Source organism: Vipera berus, assembly GCF_964194415.1.
Source record: "Vipera berus genome assembly, chromosome: 2".
Classification (NCBI taxonomy): Eukaryota; Metazoa; Chordata; class Lepidosauria; order Squamata; family Viperidae; genus Vipera; species Vipera berus.
Window position 1 is genome coordinate 277,513,819 of NC_138203.1, and position 22,588 is coordinate 277,536,406.

A 22,588-nucleotide genomic window follows, 5' to 3' on the forward strand; every position below is an offset into this window, starting at 1 on the left:
CATCAAAACTCACGCAGCTGAATTCTGCACCAGTTGAAGCCTTCGAGTGGTCCTCAAGGGCAGCCCCATATAGAGGGCATTGCAGTAGTCTAACCGGGAGGTCACGAGCGCATGAGTGACTGTGCGTAGAGCATCTCGGTCCAGATAGGGATGCAACTGGCGCACCAGGCGAATCTGGGCAAAAGCCCCCCTGCTCAGGGCTCCTATATGATTTTCCAAACTGAGCTGTGAATCCAGGAGGACGCCCAAGTTGCGAGCCCTATCAACAGGGGGTAAAACCTCATCCCTATCTGTGCTTGGAAACATAGAGAGGTCAGGGGGTGGGAGGACCTGGATGATATTTCTGATAAAAAACATCATTTATTGATATTCTGACTTTATTTTTTCTATATAATAAAGCTAGCGCACGAACTCCAATATTACTTGCTCCTGCTGTTTTCCCTACAACCTTATGACATGGGCTGAGCTGAGGGAGACTGGCCCAAAGTCACCCAGCCAGCATTCATGCCTATGGCAGAACTAGTAGTCTCACACACCCAGTTTCTAGCCTGGTGCCTTAACCGTTCGACCAATGTGACTTTATGGAAGAAGGAAATTTATTGCATGAAAAATTGAAAAACTGCCTAGCCTTCTTTTTTACATAAAGGATTTTTTTTTAAAAAAAATGCTTTCTGCTCATAAAATACATTCATTTCCATATCATAGAAGATACTAGCCAGAATCTGAGGGACAGGCTGCATGCAGGGATGGTGTGGCCTCTCTTGAGCAAGGTCCTACCCACTAGGGGTTCAGTATTGACTCCTGAGCCTGGTCATTGGCTCCCCGTTGGGCGTGAGCTGCTATAAGCAGCACTGGATGAGCCCTGAGAGGGATGTTCCCTTCCAAGAGATGTGCCCACTTGTGTACAGAGGTTAACATTAGCCTAAGTTGAGGGTGGGGAGCTATTGCCATCCAGGAATTCCCCTTGGCTTTCAGAGATTTTGCTTTCCAGACAAGAGATGAGATTTTCATTGAAGTTCAGGACCGGGTGGATATGTTGCTAACCGAGCATGATACAGTATTCGGTGCCCTTAGGGAGTACATGGAAATATGGAATGGTCCCAGGTCAAAGATTAGATCAGGAAGAAAAGGTTTGATTCTTCTCCTATTCTTGCTACAGTTTCCATTTTTCTTTTTCAAGGCTTTAATGGGCAAGAAAATAAGAATTGCAAGGAAGAATGCCAAATGATCCATTCAAAAGAGGGGAAAGGAAAATTTTCAAATCAGATACAGCCAAAGAGTGGTGAATCAAAGAAATCACAAAGTGGAATGAAAAAAGGCTTTCCGAGGGTTAGTTGGCTTCCTAACCATAGAAGCATTGATATGGGAGAAGAATCATATAACTCCAGGGAGAGTGGAAAGACCTATAATTATTACTCTCTTAGAAGTCATGAAAGAAATCTCAAAGGAGAAAGACCTTATAAATGCATGGAGTGTGGAAAGACCTTTACTTGTAGCAGTAGTCTCAATTACCATAAAAGGATCCACACTGGAGAGAAGCCATATCAGTGCATAGAATGTGGAAAGACCTTTACTTGTAGCAGTCATCTCAATTCCCACAAGAGGATCCACACTGGAGAGAAGCCATATCAATGCCTGGAATGTGGAAAGACCTTTACTTTTAGTGCTAACCTCAATTCCCATAAGAGGATCCACACTAGAGAGAAGCCATATCAATGCCTGAAATGTGGAAAGACCTTTACTGATTGCAGTAGTCTCAATTACCATAAAAGGATCCACAGTGGAGAGAAGCCATATCAATGCATGGAATGTGGAAAGACCTTTACTTGTAGCAGTAGTCTCAATTACCATAAAAGGATCCACACTGGAGAGAAGCCATATCAATGCATGGAATGTGGAAAGACCTTTACTTGTAGCAGTAGTCTCAATTACCATAAAAGGATCCACACTGGAGAGAAGCCATATCAATGCCTGGAATGTGGAAAGACCTTTACGTGTAGCAGTAGTCTCAACTCCCATAAGAGAATCCACACTGGAGAAAAGCCATATCAATGCCTGGAATGTGGAAAGACCTTTACCTGTAGCAGTCATCTCAATTCCCATAAGAGGATCCACACTGGAGAGAAGCCTTATGAATGCATAGAATGTGGAAAGACCTTTACTTGTAGCAGTCATCTCAATTCCCATAAGAGGATCCACACTGGAGAGAAGCCTTATGAATGCATAGAATGTGGAAAGACCTTTACTTGTAGCAGTCATCTCAATTCCCACAAGAGGATCCACACTGGAGAGAAGCCATATCAATGCCTGGAATGTGGAAAGACCTTTACTTTTAGTGCTACCCTCAATTCCCATAAGAGGATCCACACTAGAGAGAAGCCATATCAATGCCTGAAATGTGGAAAGACCTTTACTGATTGCAGTAGTCTCAATTACCATAAAAGGATCCACACTGGAGAGAAGCCATATCAATGCATGGAATGTGGAAAGACCTTTACTTGTAGCAGTAGTCTCAATTACCATAAAAGGATCCACACTGGAGAGAAGCCATATCAGTGCATAGAATGTGGAAAGACCTTTACTTGTAGCAGTCATCTCAATTCCCACAAGAGGATCCACACTGGAGAGAAGCCATATCAATGCCTGGAATGTGGAAAGACCTTTACTTTTAGTGCTAGCCTCAATTCCCATAAGAGGATCCACACTAGAGAGAAGCCATATCAATGCCTGAAATGTGGAAAGACCTTTACTGATTGCAGTAGTCTCAATTACCATAAAAGGATCCACACTGGAGAGAAGCCATATCAATGCCTGAAATGTGGAAAGACCTTTACTTGTAGCAGTAGTCTCAATTACCATAAAAGGATCCACACTGGTGAGAAGCCATATCAATGCATGGAATGTGGAAAGACCTTTACTTGTAGCAGTAGTCTCAATTACCATAAAAGGATCCACACTGGAGAGAAGCCATATCAATGCCTGGAATGTGGAAAGACCTTTACTTGTAGCAGTAGTCTCAACTCCCATAAGAGAATCCACACTGGAGAAAAGCCATATCAATGCCTGGAATGTGGAAAGACCTTTACCTGTAGCAGTCATCTCAATTCCCATAAGAGGATCCACACTGGAGAGAAGCCTTATGATTGCATAGAATGTGGAAAGACCTTTACTTGTAGCAGTCATCTCAATTCCCATAAGAGGATCCACACTGCAGAGAAGCCTTATGAATGCATAGAATGTGGAAAGACCTTTACTTGTAGCAGTCATCTCAATTCCCATAAGAGGATCCACACTGGAGAGAAGCCATAAAAATGCCTGGAATGTGGAAAAACCTTTACTTGTAGCACTAACCTCAATTCCCATAAGAGGATCCACACTGGAGAGAAGCCATATCAATGCCTGGAATGTCGAAAGACTTTTACTTGTAGCACTAGCCTCAATTCCCATAAGAGGATCCACACTGGAGAGAAGCCATATCGATGTCTGGAATGTGGAAAGACTTTCTCTTATAATTACTCCCTTACAATGCATCAAAGGAATCACAAAGGAAAAAGACCTTAAAAATGCATGGAGTGTGGAAAAACTTTTACTTGTAGCAGTAGTCTCAATTCCCATAAGAGGATCCACACTGGAGAGAAGCCATATCAATGCCTGGAATGTGGAAAGACCTTCTCTTATAATTACTCTCTTACAATCCATCATAGGATTCACAAAGGAAAAAGACCTTATAAATGCATGGAGTGTGGAAAGAGCTTTACTCGTACCGATCATCTTAATTCCCATAAGATGATCCACACGGGAGAGAAGCCATATCATTGTATGAAGTGTGGAAAGACCTTTACTTATAGCAGTAGTCTTAATTCCCACAAGACAATTCACATAAGAGAGATGCCATATAAATGTGTGGAATGTGGGAAAGGTTTTAGGTGGAATTGTGCTCTTATATCCCACAAAAGAATCCACACAGGGGAGAAGCCCTATCAATGCATGGAGTGTGGGAAGAGCTTTTCCTGGAGTTCCACTCTTTCTTGGCATAGAAGGATTCATACACGGGAGAAACTATATCAATAAAGGAAGTGTGAAAAGAGCTTTGAAAGGAAAATTTTAAAACTGCACAGGTTTCCTTTTTTGGATACAAAATGGATTTCTTTCACAATGCTTTCTGCTGATAAAATACAAAATAATCATTTCCATGCCACAGAGGATATTAACAGGAATCTGAGGGGAGGGTTGCATACAGGAATGGTATGGCCTCTCTCCTTCCCCCTCAAGAATGGGCCTCTTACCGCAGCCTCGGTAAAATGTTCTCTGATAGTTTTTTTTTTTATTCTGTGATTCACTTTGTGTTTCATATTCAAGAGACTAACTGTTAAGCATCAAGCAATATTTTTTTAACGGGCAGTTTTCTGTGGCTATTCCCCACACACATACATCTTTATAAATGCAGAGGAGATTGTCATCAAGGAAGTGGCAGCTGTCTCTAAACAATGGAAAAACAAAAACAAAAGGAGACAGCAGCGAAGAAGGGGTAAGTGAGCAGAGATTTTGAATAAACTAAGGAAAAATGGAATAAAAACCTCTTCCTTCACTCTTTTGCTAATAAGATGGATGAAAGACTTCATTTAAACATATCCAACTGATTTTTTACTACTCAGCCTCCCTCGGCTTTACTGAAACCTGCCTAAATGAACCAATTGATGATATCAGCTTGCATTTCCCAGGATTTCAGATACAGAGGGTGGACAGAATTGCAGAAACCTCCAGTAAAAAAGGAAGGGTGTCTCTGCTTTTATAACTACAACTAATGGTGTAAAAATGTAACCACACTAAAGAAATCCTGTTGTGTGGACTTAGAGACATTAATTATCAATTGTAAACCATTTTATTCTCCATGAGAGTTTTCGTCATTCGTTCTATTTGCAATGTATATTCCTCCAAAGCTTGAATAAACAATGCATTACAAACTCTGGCTGACTTGATTATGTGGGCTGAAGACAGATACACAGATTGGCTCCACATTGTGTTACATTTCAAGAGTGCTAACTTAATCCCGGGACGCTGTGGTTCAGTGGGTTCGGACGCTGAGCTTGTTGATCAAAAGGTCGGCAGTTTGGTGGGTCGAATCCCGAGTGCCGCATAACAGAGTGAACGCCTGTTACTCGTCTTAGCTTCTGCCAACCTAGCAGTTCGAAAGCACGTAAAAATGGAAGTAAAAAAATAGGGATCACTACGGTGGGAAGGTAACAGCGTTCCGTGCGCCTTTGGTGTCTAGTCTTGACGGCCACATGACCACGGAGATGTCCTCAGACAAGCGCTGCCTCTTCAGCTTTGAAACAGAGATGAGCACCGGCCCCTAGAGTTGGAAATGACTAGCACGCATATGCCGGGGAACCTTTACCTTTTACTAACTTAATCCAAGACCTACCAAGGTATTTTCAGCCTGTCAATTGTCTTATCCCCCCTTCCGATAGCAACATGTTCTGTAAGGGAATAAAGTCCCTTATAAGAAGGGGGTACTGAAGAAGTGCAAACCTTGAGCGCTAAAGGGCAATTTCCTTGCACGGTCCAAAAAAAGCATATAAGCTTGCTGATCTTTGTCTATGCCTCTTTGGGCATAATCCCCCATTGCCTCAAGGACCCCCCAAATCATTTGATCTTCCTGGAGGCTATACATTAGGCATATTAGCCAAAGAGCATTGTATTTAATGAAGATTTCAGCTTTCAAATCCCAACAGATTTTAAGCTTAGAAAAGTTCCTTACCACACTTTCAAAAGTGCTGAGGGCACGTTCCTTATTCTTACTCATCTTCATTTCATATTTCCCCTGTACTGAGCCCATGTATTTAGGTCAATTAAATCCCTCGTGCAGCCAGTTGGGCCACAAGAGATCCACTGAACTCCCTGTTGTGATTTAGGGTCAGCCTGTGGGTTCGGCAGTTGGGTCGGACGATTCAGAGGAGGAGGAGGAGGAGGAGGAGGAGGAGGAGGGGTTTGGAGAGCCTGCAGAGGACAGTTCTGAGGCTTTGCAGAGCTCTCAGCCAGGCCCCTCCCATCTGGTTACTACTCAGACCCAGCTGTGTGAGCCTGACAGTGTGGATGAATATGACCTACAGCTGGCCCTGTTCAAGGACGCCCGACGCAGGAGGCAGTCAATCAGGAGTAAACAGAGGAAGGCAATGGGGCACCTCGGAAGGAGGCAAAGGGAAGCCACGCCTTGAACTGTTTAAAAGGGGAATGTGTGGGAGGGCTGGTTGCTGAAGGCAACCATTTGAGCAGCTTCTGTTTTTGTGGTTCGTATTTTGTTTTCCTCAGTTTGCTCTGTTTTGGATCTGTTTTGTGTAAATAAATTTGGCGGGCTCACTTCCAGCCTTTTGCCTTTTGTAAAGGGGTTGTCCCTGACTTTTCTGCAGGGCCGGTAGTAGGCTGGAACAGAACAGTGTGCCTTCAGCCTCCCACCCCTTATTATTATTATGGAGCAGCTACATGCTGAGAATGCCCAGCTCACCCAGCAACTCGCTTTGTTGGCAGCTCAGGTGGCTCAATTGCAAGCTCAGGTCCATGCTGCACCCCCACCATCACCACCACCCAGGAGAAAATGCCAAGTTGCGATGCCGGATAAATTTAATGGCAATCCAGAACTGTTTCCTGCTTTCCTGGGACAATGCCAGCTCTTTATCAGCGTGAGAGTAGCTGATTTCCCCACTGACCGGGATAAGGTGGGCTTTGTGTTAAGCCTTCTTTCTGGTGATGCAGCTCGTTGGGGCACACCTCTGCTGGCTCAACCTAGTCCATTGTTGGACAACTTTGTGGGGTTTTGTGATCATATGCGTCTGATGTATGAGGACCCTATAAAGACGCAGACCGCTACTCGACGTTTGAAAGCTCTGAGGCAGGGTCAACGCCCCCTACAGGGCTATATCAGCGATTTTTGGCTGCTTAGCCAGGATTCTGCCTGGAATGAGGCTGCGCTTGTGGATGCCTTCCAGGATGGATTGTCGGAGGAGATGTTGGATGAGCTGGCCCATGTGGATATTCCCTCAGAGATCAATGGGCTGATCCATCTACGCCTGCAGATCGACGGTCGGTTGCAGCAGCGAAGGAGTCACCGTGCCACCCCACAGACCCCTGCAGCCCGTTGTGTGTGAGACCCCAGTTCAAAGGGAGGAACCAATGGAGCTGGGTGCCATCAGATCTCGTCTATCGGCGACTGAAATAAACAGACGAAGATCGGGGGGTTGTGTTTTTACTGTGGGGACCCTGGGCATTTGGCTGCTTTTTGCCCAAAGAAGCGACAACGGGCATCAGTGACTGAGTCTGCCCTGAGACAGTCCCCTACCTTTCTGTTGGGAAACGCCCTGAGCCTGATCTAGATGGTGTGATAGGTCGGGCGTCCCACAACAACACTGAGCAACATCTTTCCGATGCTGCCTGTGGACCTCCACAGCATCTGGTATTGGAGGCACGTCTGATCCTTCCTGGCAAGCCAAAGGGGATTTCAGTCCATGCCTTAATTGATTCTTCGGCCACCACAAATTTTATGGACTCAGCATTTGTGGCCAAATGAGCTGTTCCCCAGTGCCCGGTGGACCCGTCCATGTTAGTGGAGACTATCGATGGTTGAGTGCTCCTGTCTGGGCCAATTATGGCCGCCACGCAACCATTATGTATGGCCATCAGTTCCCATGTGGAGGCCATCCAGTTCTATATCACCACAGATCTGCATTTCCCCGTGGTCTTCGGACTGGCGTGGCTCCAGGTGCATGACCCACAGATCTATTGGTCACAGAACTTGGTCACCTTCCCAAGCTTGCAGTGCGTGGACCACACCCGCCATATCTGTGCCGGTCAGGTGGAGGGTTCCCCAGCGGTTTCCTAGCCTCCCGAACTGTCCGACTGCTGATGTGTTCAGCGAGACAGTGGCGGATCAATTACCCCCACACAGGCCCTATGACTGCCCCATTGATTTAGTCCCTGATGTGCCTCTCCCAGTGGGGCGTTTGTACTCCATGTCAGACTTTCTGGAGAAGAATTTGGCTTGCGGTTTCATCTGGCCCTCGTCCTCGCCAGTGTCTGCACCCGTGCTCTTCGTTAAAAAGAAGTCCTGCGAATTGCGGCTTTGCTGCGATTATAGGAAACTCAACGCCATCACGGTGTGCAATCGTTACCCACTGCCCCTCATCCCCAAACTCTTGGACCGACTCCGGGAGGCTAAGATCTTCACAAAACTGGACCTGCATGGAGCTTACAACCTTGTCAGGGTTTGGTCGGGTGATGAGTGGAAGACGGTGTTTGGTACTCGTTACGGACACTTTGAGTACATGGTGATGCCGTTTGGCCTGACCAACACCCCCGCCGTGTTTCAGCATTTCATGAACGATATTTTCCGAGATTTGCTAGATCTGTTTGTCCTGATCTACTTGGACAACATCCTGATCTACTCCCCGTCGCGAGAGGTGCACCATCAGCATCTCCGTCAGGTCCTGCAGCGACTCTGAGAACATCAGCTGTTTGCCAAATTGGAGAAGTGCCAGTTCTACCGGGTGACCATCGATTTCCTGGGTCACCGCATTTCTCCTGAGGGCATCGCCATGGAGCCGAGTAAGGTTGAGTTCTTTGCAGAGTTGGCAATCCCCACGTCGTGTGAAGGATGTTCAGCGACTTCTTGGGTTCGCCAACTATTACCGAGCTTTCATCCCTGGGTTCGCTGCCTTGACAGCCCCCCTCACCCGGCTCCTGCAGAAGAAGACTCGGTTTCAGTGGAATGCTCCAGAACAACGGGCTTTCCAGACTTTGAAGGAAGCCTTCATGAAGGAGCCCAACTTGAAGCATCCTGACCCGCAACGGCCGTTTGTCGTGGAGGCGGATGCCTCCGACATTGCCATTGGGGCGGTGTTACTCCAGGCAACGATGCCCAGCAGTACCCTCTTCCCTTGCTCATATCATTCACGTAAACTGAATCCTTCGGAGCGCAATTATACAATCTGGGAGAAGGAGCTGCTGGCCATCAAAGTGGCGTTCGAGGCCTGGAGGCATCATCTGGAGGGAGCACGGCATCAAATCGAGGTCCGGACGGACCATAAGAATTTGGAAAGCCTGCAGACTGCTTGGAATTTGAACCAACACCAGATCCGGTGGTCTCTTTTCTTTGCGAGGTTCAACTTCCGAGTTAAGTACATACCTAGCAGGCACAATCAAAGAGCGGATGCTCTGTCCAGGAAGCCCGAATATTCCCGAGTGGAAGACAAGCTTCTGCCCAGGACAGTGATCGAGTCTTTTGCTGCGGTGCGGGAGCCGGTTGATATACAGGCTCGGTGTTGTGATTCAGGGTTAGCCTGTGGGTTCGGCAGTTGGGTCGGACGATTCAGAGGAGGAGGAGGGGTTTGGAGAGCCTGCAGAGGACAGTTCTGAGGCATTGCAGAGCTCTCAGCCAGGCCCCTCCCATCTGGTTACTACTAAGACCCAGCTGTGTGAGCCTGACAGTGTGGATGAAGATGACCCACAGCTGGCCCTGTTCAAGGATGCCCGACACAGGAGGCAGTCAATCAGGAGTAAACAGAGGAAGGCAATGGGGCACCTCGGAAGGAGGCAAAGGGAAGCCACGCCTTGAACTGTTTAAAAGGGGAATGTGTGGGAGGTCTGGTTGCTGAAGGCAACCATTTGAGCAGCTTCTGTTTTTGTGGTTCGTATTTTGTTTTGCTCAGTTTCCTCTGTTTTGGATCTGTTTTGTGTAAATAAATTTGGCGGGCTCACTTCCAGCCTTTTGTCTTTTGTAAAGGGGTTGTCCCTGACTTTTCTGCAGGGCCGGTAGTAGGCTGGAACAGAACACTCGGATCCGAGAGGCACAGCAGCAGGATGTGTTGGTGGCTCAGCGGAAGGAGGAGGTGGGGCCAGATTCTCCTTAGACGGTCACGGATGGACTCTTGTATTATTGTGACGGGCTCTGCGTTACAGGAGGGCCACTCAGGGGACTCATCCTCAGCCAGTATCACGATAACCCGACGGCGGGGCATTTTGGCCTGTTCAAGACCCTGAACCTGGTCTCCCGTATCTTCTGGTGGCCCCAAATCTGACATGACGTCCAGTCCTATGTCACTTCTTGTATCCCATGCAGGCAGGCCAAATCAGGGACAGGGCCCCCGCCTGGATTACTGCAGCCCTTGCCGACACCCAAAAGACCCTGGGGGGCTGTGTCCATGGACTTTCTGACGGATTTATGTTCATTCAGCAGGTGTTTCAGCTGTGCGGCCTCCCTGTTAGAGTCGTCTCTGATAGAGGGGCCCAGTTACAGCCCATTTCTGGGAGGACTTGATGCATGCGTTGGATATCAAGATTTGCCTCTTTTCCGCGCATCATCCTCAAACTGACGGGGGAACCGAGAAGGTCATCGGTATTCTGGAACAATATCTGCGCTGCTACGTCAATCTGCAGCAAAACAATTGGGTGGACTATCTGGCCATAGCTGAGTTTGCATTCAACAATTCGCAGCACACCTCCACACAGATGACACCGTTCTTGGCCAATGTGGGATATCACCCCTGGTTTTTCCCCCTTTCTCCCGTGGACTCACCGGAGCCAGCAGCGAACGACTACATGGCAGAGTTACAGGCGATCCATCGATTGGTGTGACGTCAGTTAGAGAAGGCCAAGGCTGATTACAAAAGGTTTGCTGATTGGTCAAGGTGGGATAAGCCTCCACTATCAGTGGGAGATCGGGTCTGGTTGTCCACCAGGAACCTACCGTCAACACGGCCGGTGAGAAAGTTAGATCACCGATACTTAGGACCGTTCCCAATCGAGGCTGTCATCAATCCAGTCGCCTATCACTTAACTCTGCCACGTTCCCTGCGCGTGCATCCAGTCTTTCATCGGTCTCTGTTGGTCCCCGAGCAACTGGCCTGTCCACTCTGCCGAGCGGAACCTCCCCCATCAGGACATCGTGATGGAGACAGCACCCCCGAGTACGAGGTCGCCAGAATCATGGACTCCCATTAGCTGAAAGGTCGTTTCCAGTACCTGATTGAATGGAAAGGCTACGGACCAGAGGAGTTCGCCTGGGAGTACACGACCACCGTTCATGCTCCTGCTTTGGTGTCTGCTTTTCATGAACAATTTCCATCCCGACCGCATCCGGATCAGCAGACCCGAGGGAAGGGCCCTGCGGTGCAGGATAGTGTTGTGATTCAGGGTCAGCCTGTGGGTTCGGCAGTTGGGTCGGACAATTCAGAGGAAGAGGAGGAGGAGGGGTTTGGAGAGCCTGCAGAGGACAGTTCTGAGGCTTCGCAGAGCTCTCAGCCAGGCCCCTCCCATCTGGTTACTACTCAGACCCAGCTGTGTGAGCCTGACAGCGTGGATGAAGATGACCCACAGCTGGCCCTGTTCAAGGATGCCCGACGCAGGAGGCAGTCAATCAGGAGTAAACAGAGGAAGGCAATGGGGCACCTCGGAAGGAGGCAAAGGGAAGCCACGCCTTGAACTGTTTAAAAGGGGAATATGTGGGAGGGCTGGTTGCTGAAGGCAACCGTTTGAGCAGCTTCTGTTTTTGTGGTTTGTATTTTGTTTTGCTCAGTTTGCTCTGTTTTGGGTCTGTTTTGTGTAAATAAATTTGGCGGGCTCACTTCCAGCCTTTTGCCTTTTGTAAAGGGGTTGTCCCTGACTTTTCTGCAGGGCTGGTAGTAGGCTGGAACAGAACACTCCCTTGCAATGTGAACATTCCTGGTCAGTGACACAATGGCCTAGCAAGGAGCCGTGGGTGGCTGAGATCAATTTCACACTTAGGACTGGACAACAGAAGGAAGCATATTGGGAATAGGAATAGAAATAGAAATAGAAATAATAGAAATAGAAATAGAAATAGAATAGAATAGAATAGAATACTTGGTTATTCCAACAAGTGGCTCTGGACTGGCTATGTTTGTTAAATTTGGCTTTTACTGAGTTCAATTGTCATGTATCTATTATATTTACTGTTTAATTATTTTTTTAATTTTGTATTTCATGTTTCTTAAATTTTTTGCTGTGAGCCGCCCTGAGTCCTTAGGGAGAAGGGTAGCATATAAATTCAATAAATTCAATTCAATTCAATTCAACCACCTGGTGAGGAAGGAAAGCCTATACTATTTCAGACACAGTTGTCCAATGTCTAAACCTTCCATGTACCTATAAAAGGCGCTCATGTAACACATCCACTTGCAAACTGTTGAGGCTCGAGAGTACAGGGTTCATCGGTGTTGGCAGGGGAGCAGAGGTCGACCTCGAGGCTTCTCGCTTGTGGAGTTCCTCAGGGGTCGGTCCTCTCGCCTCTCCTGTTCAACATCTACATGAAACCGCTGGGTGAGATCATTCGTGGTTTTGGAGTTGGGTATCATCAGTACGCTGATGATACCCAGCTTTTAATTTTGACCCCAAACCACCCCAGTGATGCCCTCGACGTGATGTCCCGTTGCCTGGAAGCAGTTCGGGTCTGGATGGGGAGGAACAGACTCCAACTCAACCCCGACAAGACTGAGTGGCTGTGCATACCGGCATCCCAGGATATTCAGAATATTCCATCTCTTTCTATGGGGGGTGAGCTATTACCCCCCCGTAAATAGGGCTCACAACTTGGGAGTCCTCCTAGATTCACGGCTTACTTTGGAAGACCACATAGTGGCCGTGACTAAGGGGGCCTTCGCCCAGGTTCGCCTGGTGCGCCAGTTGCGGCCCTATCTAGACCGGGATGCCCTTTGTACAGTCACTCATGCGCTCGTGACCTCTCGTTTGGACTACTGCAACGCTCTCTACATGGGGCTACCCTTGAGGATCACTCGGAGGCTCCAACTGGTACAGAATGCAGCCGTGAGAGTTGTGTTGGGAGTCTCCCGATACTCCCATGTTACACCTCTGCTCCGTGAGCTGCATTGGCTCCCAGTTGTCTTCCGGGTGAGATTCAAGGTACTGGTAATGGTGTTCAAGGCCCTACATGGCATGGGCCCGGAGTACCTCAGGGATCACCTGCTGCCGGCATCAACTTCCCTCCGCCCTGTGCATTCGCACAGAGAGGGCCTCCTCAGGGTGCCACCAGTCAGAGAATGTCGTCTGGTGGCCCCCAGGGGGAGGTCCTTCTCTGTGGGCACCCCGGATTTATGGAATCTGTTGCCGGTCAAGCTCCGGATGGCGCCCAACCTTCGCTCCTTCCGACGCGATCTGAAGACCCACTTATTCGAACAAGCCGGCCTGGCCTGATGGGGGGGGGGATTTTACTGTTGTTTTTAATATATTTATTGTTTTAGCTGGGCATTGTGTTTAATTCTTTTTAACTTTTGTATCTTTGTATTTTTATATGTTTGCCCTGTTCACCGCCCTGAGTCCTTCGGGAGAAGGGCGGTATATAAATAAATATTATTATTATTATTATTATTATTATTATTATTATTATTATTATTATTATTATTATTATTATTATTATTATTATTATTATTATTATCCCCCTTGCTTTCTAAACACCCCCAGATGCAGAAGGTTAGGTGCAGCTGAGGCCAACCAACCCTAATCCAGCCCTGGTCAATGGTAGGATATAAGTCAGGGAGACAATCACTCCCATGAACCACACAGGTCACTCAAACCACATCCTAAGGGGAAAGAGAAAAAATAATCTTACCTTGTCATCAGCCTTTAGAGTAGAAAAGGAATAAAAAAGGCAAACAACTAAAACCCTGTTCCTCTATCTATGAGACACCAATCTCCCATTCATTTCTCCATCATGGCCCCTTGTTTTGAGGTAAAATTTCTAAACCTTCCATGAGTTTGAGCTTTCTCTCCATTTTCGAACTTGTTTTCTTTTGATGCCTCTGTTTTCAGGCAAGATAATTTGTTCAGGATTATTCTCATTTTTCCTGACACCAGTTGCTGTTTTCAACCACTGTTAGCTGCCCAGAGGCATGAATTTGGAAAGGCAGGTGTAATGATTGAACTCACTAAATTTTAAAAAAATCAATACAAATCTTAATTTTCCTAACCCTTCACTCCCTGTTTTGTGACTCTTCCAGCCCTTTTATCTTCCCTGTCTTCAGAGCTGAGTTTGCCAACAACCACATCACACAACCTGGGCTTCAAAGAGAGGCTCCTCTTTCTTTTGAGCCTCCACAGAGATTTTCTCAATATTCATAAGATCATAGATGGTTCTTGGACACTAAAAAAGTCTAGTAATTGCTGCCTGCTGTAGAGAATGTTAGAGGGACTTTCCTTCATCGAATCATCCCAGGCCCACATGGAACATGATGATTTCCCCTACGCCCTTACAGCGTCCATCTAGCATTCCGCGCAGGGTCCACCGGAAGGCTCCTGGGGTAGCCGATTGAATGGCAGGGCAGCACTCACCTGACGCCACTTCAGGAGGGAACCCAGCATGAAAGCTTTCACCCGAGGCGTATAGCATTTTGCAGAAAAGGCTGAAAGTGCTTCCGCCCTTCCTACAGAGTCCAATTCTGGTTTTCCTCATCCGCCCCCCTCCCAGGATTCCAAAAGACTGGAAGGGAGACTTGCACGGATGGAGATCAAAACCTGACTCCGGAGTTTGGTAAGTGGGCTGGACCGTGCATGCAGACATGTAAAACTTCATCAGGTTTGGAATCGTGGAAATGGGGGAGTTTGGGGTCTCATGTTCACCTGCGGCCCTCCTGTTCATGCACTGGCCAGGCAGAGAAGAAATCAAAGCTCCAGACGTGCTGCACTGCCTCCAGGAAGAAAATCAGGATCTTGCTAAGTACAAATAGTCAAAGGCCTTCTCTGCATATAGAAATTATTATCAATGTATCATGTGTGAACAGAGTTTCAGGACAATGAATTCGTCTCACAAAAGAAACTAGAACGAGAAGCCATGAAATCCATGTTCAAATATTTTGAAGCATGTTGAAGCATTACAGTCATGGTGGCACAGTGGTTAGAATGCAGTATTAGAGGCTACTTCTGTTAACTGCCCACAGTTTGATTCCCATGCACTCACGTTTGATTCAACTTTACATTCTTCTGAGGCCAGTAAAATGAGGACCCAAATTGTGGGGGGCAATAGGCTGACTCTTAAGAGTTTACAGAATATAGAAAAGCACTCTGAAGCGGTATATAAATTTAAATGCTATTGTGATTTTGTCTTTATAATTATAAGGAAATGTCTAAATTCAATTTAAATAAATTTATTTAAAGTTAATTGGATTCTAATTACATTTGAATAAAATTTTGGATTTAAATAAAATTAAATAGTGCATATGGTTATTCATAATACTTTTTTAAAATTCAAGTGTATTAAATACTGAGAAAAAAATGCTGAAAAGGATCAGGCTATTGGCAAGAGAGATGCTATTTGCATTCTTTTTAAATTACTTCTTAACTCTATTTCCCCATTGTTTATTTCATTAATTTAGATAAATCTCTTTGTTGTTCTTGCACTGCCACTGCTAAACCCAGAATAATCTCTTCAAACCATGGGAGTTTTCAGCTCTTTTAGGTAGAAGAAAATTGGTATTTTCTTTAGTGCAGTTGCCTTACATTATCTTCAAAATTCCTACTCATATTTCCGGAGCTGTATTCCCTATTGAGTACTGAAATGAAGCCATTTTCCTTTTTCCCCTCATGGCATTTCAACTTTATATGTACTCCTCAAGTTTTGCCTTCCTACATTTTGTAATTCCACCTTTTCTCCAGTCACCTATGAGACACCATTCATTTCTCCATCATGGACATTTCTTTTGAGGTAAAATTTCTACAACTTCCATGATTTGAGCTTTCTCTCCATTTTGGAACTTGTTTACTTTTGATACCGTTTCTTCAGAATTATTCTCATTTTTCCTGCTGCCACTTGCCGTTTTGAACCACAGTTGGCCGCCCAGAGCCAAGAATTTGAAAAGGCAGCTGTAATAATTGAACTCACCAAATAAAAAATCAACACACATCTTAATTTCCTAACCCTTCACTTACTATTTTGTGACTTGCCAGACCCTTTATCTTCCCTCACTTCAGGACTGAGTTTGCCAAAAACCACATCACACAAGCCGGGTTTAAAAGAGAGGTACCTGTTTCTTTTGAGCCGCCACAGAGATTTTGTCAGTATTCACAAGATGGCAGATCGTTCTTAGACATTAAAAAGGGAAAGTCTAGAAAATGTTGCCTGCTGGAGACAGGCAATGTTAGAGGGACCCTTTCCTTCTACTCCAATGCCCATCATCCCAGGCCCGCATGGAACATACTGATCTCCCCTATTCCCTTGCAGCGTCTATCTAGCGTTGCGTGCAGGATCCACCAGGGGGCTCCGTGGATTGCCGTTACAAAGCCCTCACCTGCCCCCCGCTTCAGGGAAGAACTGAGCATGCGCTCTTCCAGCAGGTCCAGAACAGGCTGATAATGCTTCCGCCCGTTTTAGAGGGGCCTTTCTGCTCTCTTGGTCTCTCTCTCCCCCTGCCTCCTCCCCGCTGCGAGCCTTAGGCTAAGCTCTGGCAGGACTCCAAAAGGCTGCAAGGGAGCTTTGCACGGATGGAGATCAAAACCTGACTCCGGAGTTCAGTAAGTGGGGGGACGTTTCTTTCACGGGCTGGACCGTGGATGGAGACAATCAAAACTTCAGGTTGGGAGGCGTGGAAAGGGGGGAACCCGGGGACCCATGTTCCCCTGCCCCACCTGTGCATGCACGGGCCAGGGAGGAAAGAAATCAAATCTCCGGACGCGATGCGTTACCTCCTGGAAGAAAATCAGGATCGCCGGAAAGGTCGGAGCTATTCAGGATTAGGCTAAAATTGGGGAAACTCTTTCCAGGAGATGCTTGAATGAAAATATCATGTTAAGCTGGTTTATTGATTCGGGTAGTCTGTTTGCATTGAATGGTGTTTTCTTGATTGTGATTTCTCAGGTAGCCATAGCAGTTTTGGCCAGGACTTTAATGAGGTTCTGCTGGCTAAAGTGATACTGGAAGTTCAAATATTGATTGATTTACCTATTAAATTGATTTAGAAAGCCACTCATCTCAATGGCTATTTGGGACCTGTGACATTTATGATCTGGATTGTACAGAGATTGCTTTTCACGCTGCAAGTAGCCATCAAAATTATTTGAATAAACATGAATAAGAAATCAAAAATATATTTTAAATTTATGTATCCAAACTATTTAGTACTTGAAAGAAGTTGATCCAGAAGGTTACTGCTGATTTTTTTCCAAGCAGAGATACATCACTTCCTACAAAGATTTTGCCTCTCTTCTCAGATATTGGTGGGTTCGTAAGAATTTCTTATTTGGGTTTTGTGTGTGCTCAATTGTTAAGTTTATTATTTATTTATTTTAATTGGATTTGTATACCGCCCTTTCCCGAAGGACTCAGTTGGTCAACTTGTATTTCTGGGATTTTCTTTTGTTTTCCATTTCAGATATAATTTGGAAATCTTTCCTGATTGTTCTTGAGTCTTAAATATGTTGTGTGAGAAGAGGGCTAAATGGCCTTTGGAGATTTTGACCAACCTCTTCTGATTAGGAAAACCTGTGCAGATCCACCAGTCATTTTGGGACTGGATTAGAGACCAGAGAGAAGATGGAGGGACAATGCCCAGCTGGAAAAAGCCCTCCAGCTGTTCAGCCTTGGAGCTGTGGGAAGAATGGGGCAATTCCTGGGCAGAAGAGCCAAGAAGAGGAAGCCAACAGTTCAGAGGTCCACTGCTGTCACTTCAGAAAAGTGCAGTTCCAGGAGGGGAGGGGACCCCGAGATGTTTGCAGTCAGCTTCACCGCCTTTGCTGTCAGTGGCTGCAGCCAGAAATACACACAAAGGCCCAGATGCTGGACCTGGTGCTCCTGGAGCAGTTCCTGGCTTTCCTTCCCCCAGAGATGGAGAAATGGGTGCGGGAGTGTGGAGCGGAAACCAGTTCCCAGGCGGTGGCCCTGGCCGAAGGCTTCTTGCTGAACATGCATGTGGAAAAGATGCAAGAAGAATTCCAGGTGTGAGAATATAGTCTTAACAGGTCTAAAGAGAAGCTCTCTGAATTGTCAATTCCTTTCAGAGTTATCTGGGATTATTAACTCCTAAAGCGAGTTGTCCTACTCTTCCAGAGGATGTATTTGGGGCAATTCTTCCACTCTGTTTCGGGTTTCAACAATGGACATTGCTCTCTACTAGCTTGAAGGTGCAGTATGATAATTCATTTCTATCTCTGTTCTTCCTTTGTTCCTCCTATCACATCATGTCCAGAAAACCTTGGAAGCTACGACTGAGTATCCCAAGGGGAGGATAGATTCATCCAAACCCTCTCAAGAGCTGCTGTACAGGGAGAACTTCCAGAAAGGTCAAAGTCAGGACATCACGCCAGGTAACAGAAGGTCTTTCTGTGTGATGTGAGATTTCAACATTTAGCTGATTCTTTAGCTGAACATCATTACGATCTCACTCTTTAACAAATCTGCTTCTGCCATTTTTCTCTGTCTCACAGAGAGCAGAAAGCTGTCCTTGGAATTTTTAGAGTCACCTCCTCGTTGCAGTGGAGCTGAAGGATTGGCTGAACCACTTCTTCAGGTAAGGAGGTGAAACGTCGGAAAAGGTCCATGAATCTTGGATGGATTTCATTTTGTTCTAGAGTTCAATGTGTAAAATTGTTTCTAAGCAATACAAATTTGACATCAGGTCATTGAACATTCACGCTCAGATTAGTCTATCCTCTCTCTTCTGAGGGGATCTTTTGTCATATGCTTTCTCCTTCTGCTTTGCCATCAGATTTCATGGACCAGACAGTTGTGAGCATTGGGGCTGTTCCTTCCGTCTCCCAGGGTCATTCTCATATACCATTACAAAAAAAATCCTTATTTTGCCTTTTGAAAAGTATCTTTGGGACAACTGTGACCTGGGGAATGAGAATCTCCATGGATATATATAGTATTAAGTGGATATAAGACGCAACTGCCAATTAACCAAGAAAACTATTTTAGTTGGCTGTGCTGAAAGACATTCCAAATGCCACCAACTAGATCCAATGTGCTTCAGTTATGTCATCAGCCAAAAGCAGTGAGATCTCACTCTGCATTCTACAGAAGATGCCCATTTTGTTCACTGGATCTCTTTCCTAGAATTAATGGAAGAAAAATCTCGAATTATTCTGGAATTATCTGTTAATGGGGAAATGTCTTTTCTTCTTCAGGATGTTGTGTCTTTTGAGGAAGTGGCTGTGTATTTCTCCAAGGAGGAATGGTCTCAGCTGGATCCTGCCCAAAAAGCACTTCACGGAGAAGTCATGCTGGAGAATTCCAGGAATCTGGCTTCTCTGGGTAAGAATCCCTATCTGTGCTCGGAAATATAGAGAAGTCAGGGGGTGGGAGGACCTGGATGATATTTCTGATAAAAAACATCATTTATTGATATTCTGACTTTATTTTTTCTAAATAATAAAGCTAGCGCACGAACCCCAATATTACTTGCTCCTGCTGTTTTCCCTACAGCCTTATGACTTGGGTTGAGCTGAGGGAGACAGGCCCAAAGTCACCCAGCCAGCATTCATGCCTATGGCAGAACTAGTAGTCACACTCACCCAGTTTCTAGCCTGGTGCCTTAACCGTTTGACCAATCTGACTTTATGGAAGAAGGAAATTTATTGCATGAAAAATTGAAAAACTGCCTAGCCTTTTTTACATAAAGGAATTTTTTTAAAAAAAAATGCTTTCTGTTCATAAAATACAAAATATTCATTTCCATGCCATAGAAGATACTAGCCAGAATCTGAGGGACAGGCTGCATGCAGGGATGGTGTGGCCTCTCTTGAGCAAGGTCCTACCCACTAGGGGTTCAGTATTGACTCCTGAGCCTGGTCATTGGCTCCCCGTTGGGTGTGAGCTGCTATAAGCAGGACGGGATGAGCCCTGAGAGGGATGTTTCCTTCCAAGAGATGTGCCCACTTGTGTACAGAGTTTAACATTAGCCTAAGTTGAGGGTGGGGAGCTATTGCCATCCAGGAATTCCCCTTGGCTTTCAAAGGATTCTGGTCTGTAGACAAGTGGGGATGAGACTTTCATTGAAGTTCGTGAGCTGGTGAGTATGTCACTTCCCCAGCATGATACTGTGTCCAATGCAATTCAGGAGTTTGTGACACCATGGAATAATGATTAGATTAGATCAGGAATAAACAGTGTGATTGTTCCTCTATTCTTGCTACAGTTTTCGTTTTTCTTTTTCAAGGCTTTAATGCGCAAGAAAATAAGAATTGCAAGGAAGAATGCCAAGTGATCCATTTAAAAGAGGGAAAAGGGAAGTTTTCAGATCAGATACAGCCAAAGAGTGATGAAACAAAGCAATCGCAAAGTGGAATGGAAAAAGGCTTTGATATGGGAGAAGAACCATATAAATGCCTAGAGTGCGGAAAGAGCTTTACTCGTAGCAGTAGTCTCAATTCCCATAAGAGGATCCACAGTGGAGAGAAGCCATATCAATGCTTGGAATGTGGAAAGACCTTCTGTTATAATTACTCTCTTACAATCCATAATAGGAATCACAAAGGAAAAAGACCTTACAAATGCACGGAGTGTGGAAAGAGCTTTACTTGTGGCAGTAGTCTTAATTTCCACAAGAGGATCCACACGGGAGAGAAGCCATATCAATGTGTGGAGTGTGGAAAGCATTTTAGGAAGAGTAGTAATCTTTCCTCCCACCAGAGGATCCACACAGGAGAAAAGCCGTATCAATGTATGGAGTGTGGAAAGACCTTCTGTTATTCTAAGTCTTTTATAATCCATCAAAGGAATCACACAGGAGAAAGACCTTACAAATGCATGGAGTGTGGAAAGAGCTTTACTTGTACCGATCATCTGAATACCCATAAGATGATCCACACAGGAGAGAAGCCGTATCGTTGTGTGGAGTGTGGAAAGTCCTTTACTTGTAGCAGTAGTCTTAATTCCCACAAGACAGTCCACATAAGAGAGATGCCATATAAATGTGTGGAATGTGGAAAAGGTTTTAGGTGGAATTCTTCTCTTACCTCCCACAGAAGAATCCACACAGGGGAGAAGCCATATCAATGCATGGAGTGTGGGAAGAGCTTCTCTTATCATCACTCTCTTATAATCCATCATAGGAATCACAAAGGAGAAAAACCTTATGAATGCACGGAGTGTGGAAAGACCTTTACTAGTAACAGTGGTCTTAATTCTCACAAGAAAAGCCACACAGGGGAGAAGCCCTATCAATGCATGGAGTGTGGGAAGAGTTTTGCCAGGAGTTCCACTCTTTCTTGGCATAAAAGGATCCACACTCGGGAGAAACCATATCAATAAAGGAAGTGTGAGAAGAGCTTTGAAAGAAATTTTTTTAAAACTGCACAGGTTTCATTTTTTTATATCGAAAGTAGATTTCTTTCAAAAAGCTTTCTGCTGATAAAATACAAAATACTCGTTTCCATGCTACAGAAGATATTTTGAATAGAGTAAGGGATGTTGAATAAAGTAAGGAAAAATGGAATAAAAAAATCTCTTCCTTCACTCTTTTGCTAATAAGATGGATGAAATTCTTCTTTTAAACACATGCAATTCTGATTTTTACAACTCAGTTGCCCTCTGCTTCACTGAAATCTGGCTAAATAAGTCAGTTGATGATTGTAGCTTGTGTATCCCAGGATTTCAGATACAGAGGGCGGACAGAATTCCAAAACCTCCATCCTTCCATCCTTCCGAGGTAGGTAAAATGAGGACCCAGATTGTTGGGGCCAATAAGCTGACTTTGTAATAATGCCGCTTGGGGGGTGGGGGGCGAAAGCCCTAATAAACAGGCATATACATAGAATGAAGGCTATTGCTAAGCACATCGATTTGTACTTTAAATTGTAAGCCGCCCTGAGTCTTCGGAGAAGGTCGGGATATAAATGGGATTAAAAAAAAAAGACGGGAATGGCGTCTCTGCTTCTATGTCAACAACCAATGGTGTAAAAAGGTAACCACACTAAAGAAATTCTGTGATGTGGACTTAAGAGACATCAATTATCAATTGTAAACCATTTTATTCCCCACGAGAGTTTTCCTCATTCAGTCTGTTTGCAATGTATATTCCTCCAAAACTTGAACAAACAAATGCATTACAAACTCTAGCTGACTTGATTATGTGGGCTGAAGACAGATACCCAAATTCGTTCCTCATTGTGTTAGGAGATTTCAACAGTGCTAACGTAAGCCAAGACCTACTAAGATACTTTCAGCATGTCAACTGTCTTACTAGGGGCAAGAAACATATGACAAATGTTTGTGGGAATTGGGTATGTCTAGCTTAGTGAAAAGGACTAGGGTTGGTGACATGATAGCAGTGTTCCAGTATTTGATGGGCTGTCAGAGAGAAGAAGGGGTCAACCTATTTTCCAAAGCATCAGAGGGCAATAATAGATGGAAACTAGTCAAGAAGAAAGGCAACCTAGAACTAAGGACTTGTGAAAACAACTAACTGGTGAAAAGGCTTCCCTTCAGAAATTGGGGATACTCCATCACTCCAGGCTTTTAAGAAGAGATTGGATATTCCATTGTCTGGAATGGTATATGTTCCCTGCTTGAGCAGGGGGTTGGACTAGAAGACCTCAGAGGTCTCTTCCAACTGTTATTCTTTGAGAGAAGTGT

General features: G+C 45.3%; 1 protein-coding gene across 3 annotated transcripts in view; it reads left to right on the top strand.

Moving 5' to 3' along the window:
* The window catches only part of LOC308662631 (uncharacterized protein), a 54,118-nt gene extending 32,637 nt beyond the window's left edge, over window positions 1-21,481 (top strand). Inside the window, exons 1-6 of one of the 3 annotated variants that reach the window (XM_081318690.1) lie at window positions 16,507-16,530; window positions 17,388-17,950; window positions 18,201-18,318; window positions 18,439-18,521; window positions 19,141-19,267; window positions 20,172-21,481. In XM_081318690.1, coding sequence (XP_081174816.1) covers window positions 17,549-17,950; window positions 18,201-18,318; window positions 18,439-18,521; window positions 19,141-19,267; window positions 20,172-21,265 — 1,824 coding nt within the window. In that variant the 5' untranslated portion in view covers window positions 16,507-16,530; window positions 17,388-17,548 and the 3' untranslated portion in view covers window positions 21,266-21,481. Of the gene's footprint in view, window positions 1-16,506; window positions 16,531-17,122; window positions 17,233-17,387; window positions 17,951-18,200; window positions 18,319-18,438; window positions 18,522-19,140; window positions 19,268-20,171 lie in introns of those variants that run through there. The other 2 variants (XM_081318688.1, XM_081318689.1) reach the window with 2 other exon arrangements.
* Window positions 21,482-22,588: the final 1,107 nt, after the last annotated feature.